This window comes from Seriola lalandi, unplaced genomic scaffold (genome assembly GCF_002814215.2).
Source record: "Seriola lalandi dorsalis isolate HSWRI2012SDOR001 ecotype SW California unplaced genomic scaffold, Sedor1 jcf7180002054206, whole genome shotgun sequence".
NCBI classification, from domain to species: domain Eukaryota; kingdom Metazoa; phylum Chordata; class Actinopteri; order Carangiformes; family Carangidae; genus Seriola; species Seriola lalandi.
The window spans coordinates 28,387-34,505 of record NW_019524759.1 but is presented as its reverse complement, the minus strand read 5'-3'; the positions used below and the strand labels follow the sequence as shown (position 1 = coordinate 34,505).

At 46.2% G+C, this 6,119-nt stretch overlaps 1 protein-coding gene across 1 annotated transcript in view; it reads left to right on the top strand.

The window, feature by feature from the left end:
* Positions 1-6,119, top strand: part of sos1 (son of sevenless homolog 1 (Drosophila)) — a gene marked incomplete at its 3' end in the record, with an annotated part of 19,416 nt that overhangs the window by 797 nt on the left and 12,500 nt on the right. Inside the window, exons 2-7 of the mRNA XM_023404039.2 lie at positions 497-661; positions 749-958; positions 1,087-1,230; positions 1,318-1,428; positions 1,922-2,020; positions 2,814-2,941. Coding sequence (XP_023259807.2) covers positions 497-661; positions 749-958; positions 1,087-1,230; positions 1,318-1,428; positions 1,922-2,020; positions 2,814-2,941 — 857 coding nt within the window. The remainder of the gene's footprint in view (positions 1-496; positions 662-748; positions 959-1,086; positions 1,231-1,317; positions 1,429-1,921; positions 2,021-2,813; positions 2,942-6,119) is intronic.

Below are 6,119 nucleotides of genomic sequence, written 5' to 3'. Positions count from 1 at the left end.
ACGACTGTAAAAGTATAAACACCCATAGCTGCACTTGCTTAAAGTGTCGGTGTAGTACGAGAAGAAATCACACCAAAGAGTAAAAAAAGAGTAAAAAAGAGTTCAGAGCTGCTGTGGCAGGCTGCCACTCATGCGGCGCCATGGCAACAATCACCGAATCATCATCACTATATACTCATCACTGCATCATCATCATCATCACTACATTATTATCACTGCATCATCATCATCATCACCACTGCATCATCATCACTGCATCATCATCACTGAACTTTCATCACTATATACTCATCATCAACACTGCATCATCATCATCACCACCACATTATTATCACTGCATCATCATCATCATCATCATCACCACTGCATCATCATCACCACATCATCTTCACTGCACCTTCATCACTATATACTCATCATCACCACATCATCATCACTGCATCATCCCTGGTATGCCCGTGCTCACCCTGTGTTTCCCATGATTCCTTGTTGTCAGGAGGTGCTTGGGTATAAGATAGACCACCAGGTGTCGGTCTACATGGTGGCAGTGTTGGAGTACATTTCTGCTGACATCCTGAAGCTCGCTGGAAACTATGTCAGGAACATCCGACACTACGAGATCTCCCAGCAGGACATCACCGTGGCCATGTGTGCTGACAAGGTACACGCTATGGTGCTCACTTTGTGTCTCATTTTATTGACCTATCTGTCTCACCTGTCTGTCTCACCTGTCTCTCCCTGTGTGCAGGTGTTAATGGACATGTTCCACCAGGATGAGGAGGACATCAGTGGTTTCCCTCTGATGGACGAGGAGCCGTCAGCCAATGAGGAGCAGAGTTACTATGAGCTGGTGAGGAGCTTCATGTCTGACGGTCGTCAGTACCTGAGACAACTCAACCTGCTCATCAAGGTGTTCAGAGAGCCTTTCACCTCCAGCCCCATGCTCTTCTCTCAGCACGTAGGTACCAGGGAACACCTGATCAGGGAACACCTGATCAGCTGATCACCTGCCTGATCAGCTGATCACCTATCTGATCAGTCTAATTGATCTGTCTCTGATTAGTCTGATTGATCTGTCTCTGTCAGGATGTGGACAGTATCTTTAGTCGGATCGTAGATATCCATGAGGTGACGGTGAAGCTGTTGGGTCTGATCGAGGACACGGTAGAGATGACAGATGAAGGAAGTCCTCATCCTCTGGTGGGAAGCTGTTTTGAGGACCTGGCGGAGGTTTGTGCACCTGTACCTGGACACACCTGTATGTATGTCTGTGACTGATGATCTGTGGTTCTCTCTGATGTGTGATTTGATTGACAGGAGTTGGCCTTTGATCCCTATGAGACGTATGCTCAGGACATCCTGCGTTCTGGTTTCCATGAGCACTTCCTTAGTCAGGTATCCAAGCCTGGAGCTGCCTTCCACCTGCAGGTAAGCCCCGCCCCCTGACTTTGACATCAGAGTTGTGCTGTAATAGTTTGGATCAGCAGTAACTCTCCTGCTTCAATCATCAGAATCAGCTGTAGGCTAATTATTTTACTGTGATCAAACATTTAGCAGCAGAGGCTCATGGGTATTGTAGTATTTAGAGACAGGTGAGAACTTAAACCTGACAGTCACAGCACCAGGACAGTTTCTGCTCTTCAGGACACCATCAAAGAAACGAACTATGATGATGATGATCATGAGGATGAGGAGGATGATGATGATGAGGATGATGAGGATGATGATCATGAGGATGAGGATGATGATCATGAGGATGAGGATGATGATCATCATGATGATTAGGATGATGATGATGATCATGATGATGAGGATAATGATGATGAGGATGAGGATGATGATGAGGATGATGAGGATGATGATGATGATGATGATGATGATGATGATGATGATGAAGAAGCTGCTGTTTTTCTGCCTTCAGTCCATCTGTGAAGGTTTTAAAGAGGCTGTTCAGTACGTTCTGCCCAGACTGCTGCTCACTCCTGTTTACCACTGTCTGCACCTGTTCGAGATCCTCAAGGTGAGACCAATACACCTGTACTACACCTGTACTGCAAACTGGGAGCTACCCTTTGGATCTTTAGGGAGATGCCTCAATGGCTGAAGTTTGATTTAAACAAGCCGCCAACACCCCCCAACACCACCACCACCATCATAATTCAGCCGTCTGATTGGACAACTAAAACACATGAAACCAGTCTACCCCACCATGATTCCATGTATCAGACTGGTTTCTGTTGCTGGTTCCCAGTCTGACCAGTATCCTGTGTGTCCAGTCTGGTCTGGGACTTTCCATCATGCAGCTATAAGCTCCTTTGTCCCAGCTGAGGTTAAATCTCTGAAATACCTCCAGTCATGTTCTGCAGATTATTTCTGGGCTGAGGGGAGTGGGTGGGTGGGGGTGGTGCAGGTTTTTCATGGTCTGGTTCTGATGCTGGACTCTGAAGGGAAGGGACAGATGAGCAAAGACTAGATTCTACAATATGCTGGATCTAAACTGAGGTATGAATCAGATCTGGGCCTGTAGCCTTCTGTAGACCAGCTCTGTCAGTCCATAAGGATCTGGTTCTGGTCTAGTATGGTTCTGACACAGTCCCTTATGGGCTCTATCTCTCTGGTCTGGTCCGGTCCTTGTTCTGTCCTGGCTCTTTTACATCAGATATTAATGTAGGTAGATATAAATGATGTCCTGGTCTACAGTCGGCCCTGAAACCTGTGTAATATTTGGTAGCTCACCTGCTCTGTACGTGATGCGGTCTGTGACGGAGAGCATTACCTGCACAGGTGGTGATTACACTTATATGTTTCCATAGCAACTGGAGGAGAAGAGCGAGGATGAGGAGGATAAAGAGTGTCTGAAGCAGGCAATCACCGCCCTGCTCAACCTGCAGAGTAGCATGGAGAGGATCTGCTCCAGGAGCCTGGCCAAGAGGAGGCTCAGGTAGGTCACCTGTACACAACTGTAAACACCTGTACACGGATGCTCTGCCGTCCTGTCTACACCTCCACCTCCACGTCTGTGAAATGTGGATTTAACATGAACTCAAGTAAATAACAGGTGAGAATCTCACTTGAGAACTCCATGATGTCCTCATCAGGTTAGGGTTAGGGTTAAACGAGGAACAATAATAATAATAATTATAATAATGATAATAATAACATTATTTTTACTCATTATTCACATTGATTATAGACACCTCTGACCCATAGACTCTTCATTACTGGAGGAGGTTCCAGCATCTTTCTTGAGGTCAAGGTTCTCATCTGACCGGAGAACAGAGAACTAAAGAGAACCATAAGGTTTACAGAACATTTACAGAATGTTTGCAGAACATTTACAGAAGTTTACAGAACATTTAACTTGAAGAGAACATTTTTCTAACTGTTGCAGAAAAATAAACACTAAATAAATTGTAAACACACAGAACAGATTGAGCTTCAGCAGGAACAAAGAGCTGTTAATACAAACACACACAGGTCCAGTGTGTTGGGCTCCTCCCATCCTCCCTGTACTAAAATAGACCAGGAGGGTGGGGGTGGAGGGGGGTTCGTTAGGGTCGTAGGTGTGTGTGTGTGTGTGTGTGTGTGTGTGTGTGTGTGTGTGTGTGTGTGTAAGTAAGAAGGAAGCTGCGTCAGTACTGGGCGGTGCTGCTCGGCTGCTCATTGTTCTGTTTGTTAGAAAGAAAAGAAATGAGCGAGGAGACGCTACTGCTGTTTGTTAAGAACATTTCAACTTCAGAAACCTGAGGAGGAGGAGGACAGATGGGTGGATGATTGGCAGGTGGATATGAGGACGTAGGTGACTTCACTTTCTTCTCTCTTTGTCTTTGAGCTGCAAACAGGAGGTTGAGGTTAGAAAGATGGAGGCTGGTGGAGGAAGATGAAGATAGATGGAGGTAAATTGAGGTAGATGAAGATAGTTGGAGGCAGGTGGAGGTAGATGAAGGTAAATTGAGGTAGATCGAGGCAGGGGGAGGTAGATGAAGGTAGATGAAGGTAGATGGAGGTAGATGAAGGTAAATGAAGATAGATGGAGGTAGATGAAGGTAAACTGAGGTAGGTGGAGGCAGGTGGAGGTAGATGGGAGTAGTTGAAGATAGATGGAGGTAGGTGGAGGCAGATGGAAGTAGATGAAGATAGATGGAGGCAGGTGGAGGTAGATGGAAGCAGATGGAAGTAGATGAAGATAGATGGAGGCAGGGAGAGGTAGATGAAGGTAAATTGAGGTAGATGGAGGCAGGTGGAGGTAGATGGAAGCAGATGGAAGTAGATGAAGATAGATGGAGGCAGGTGGAGGTAGATGAAGGTAAATTGAGGTAGATGGAGGCAGGTGGAGGTAGATGGAAGCAGATGGAAGTAGATGAAGATAGATGGAGGCAGGTAGAGGTAGATAGAAGTAGATGGAAGTAGATGAAGATAAATGGAGGCAGGTGGAGGTAGATGAAGGTAAATTGAGGTAGATGGAGGCAGGTGGAGGTAGAATAACGTAAATTGAGGCAGGTGGAGGTAGATGGAAGTAGATAAAGATAGATGGAGGCAGGTGGAGGTAGATTAGGTAAATTGAAGCAGATGGAGGTAGATGGAAGTAGATGAAGATAGATGGAGGCAGGTGGAGGTAGATGGAAGTAGATGAAGATAGATGGAGGCTGGTGGAGGTAGATGAAGATAAATTGAGGTAGATGGAGGCAGGTGGAAGCAGATGGAAGTAGATGAAGATATATGGAGGCAGGTGGAGGTAGATGAAGGTAAATTGAGGTAGATGGAGGCAGGTGGAGGTAGATTAGGTAAATTGAGGCAGGTGGAGGTAGATGGAAGTAGATGAAGATAGATGGAGGCAGGTGGAGGTAGATGGAAGTAGATGAAGATAGATGGAGGCTGGTGGAGGTAGATGAAGATAAATTGAGGTAGATGGAGGCAGGTGGAAGCAGATGGAAGTAGATGAAGATATATGGAGGCAGGTGGAGGTAGATGAAGGTAAATTGAGGTAGATGGAGGCAGGTGGAGGTAGAATAAGGTAAATTGAGGCAGGTGGAAGTAGATGGAAGTAGATGAAGATAGGTGGAGGCAGATTAAGGTAAATTGAAGCAGATGGAGGTAGATGGAGGCAGGTGGAAGCAGATGGAAGTAGATGAAGATAGATGGAGGCAGGTGGAGGCAGATGAAGATAAATTGAGGTAGATGGAGGCAGGTGGAGGTAGAATAAGGTAAATTGAGGCAGGTGGAGGTAGATGGAAGTAGATGGAAGTAGATGAAGATAGGTGGAGGCAGATTAAGGTAAATTGAAGCAGATGGAGGTAGATGGAAGCAGATGGAAGTAGATGAAGATAGATGGAGGCAGGTGGAGGTAGAATAAGGTAAATTGAGGCAGGTGGAGGTAGATGGAAGTAGATGAAGATAGATGGAGGCAGGTGGAGGTAGAATAAGGTAAATTGAGGCAGGTGGAGGTAGATGGAAGTAGATGGAAGTAGATGAAGATAGATGGAGGCAGGTGGAGGTAGAATAAGGTAAATTGAGGCAGGTGGAGGTAGATGGAAGTAGATGGAAGTAGATGAAGATAGATGGAGGCAGGTGGAGGTAGAATAAGGTAAATTGAGGCAGGTGGAGGTAGATGGAAGTAGATGAAGATAGATGGAGGCAGGTGGAGGTAGATGAAGGTAAATTGAGGTAGATGGAGATAGATGGAGGTAGAATAAGGTAAATTGAGGCAGGTGGAGGTAGATGGAGGCAGGTGGAGGTAAACTGAGGTAGATGGAGGCAGGTGGAGGTAGAGTGGGGTAGTTGCTGTGATGCTTGTGAAACCGAGTACTGGCATACCTCAGGGGTTTATGTTGTAAACTGATTAGTGAGCTGCTGCTGAAACTCCGCGACTGGTCTGAACTGGCTGAAGATAAAGGAGCAGTCCACTCAGTGTTCACACTGACCAGCTGCTCATCAGGTCCTGCTCCATCTGATGAGTCCTCCTCCACCTGATGTGTCCACCTCAGTCACCGCTGCCTTCAGGGTTTTCTTTGGGTTTGTGGATGTGATTTTAAAGGTGCTCCCTCTGCTATTAGGAGTTAAACTGTGAACAGGTGAGCATCTCCAGCTGAGCTCAGTCTGTCAGATGTTACAGAGACATG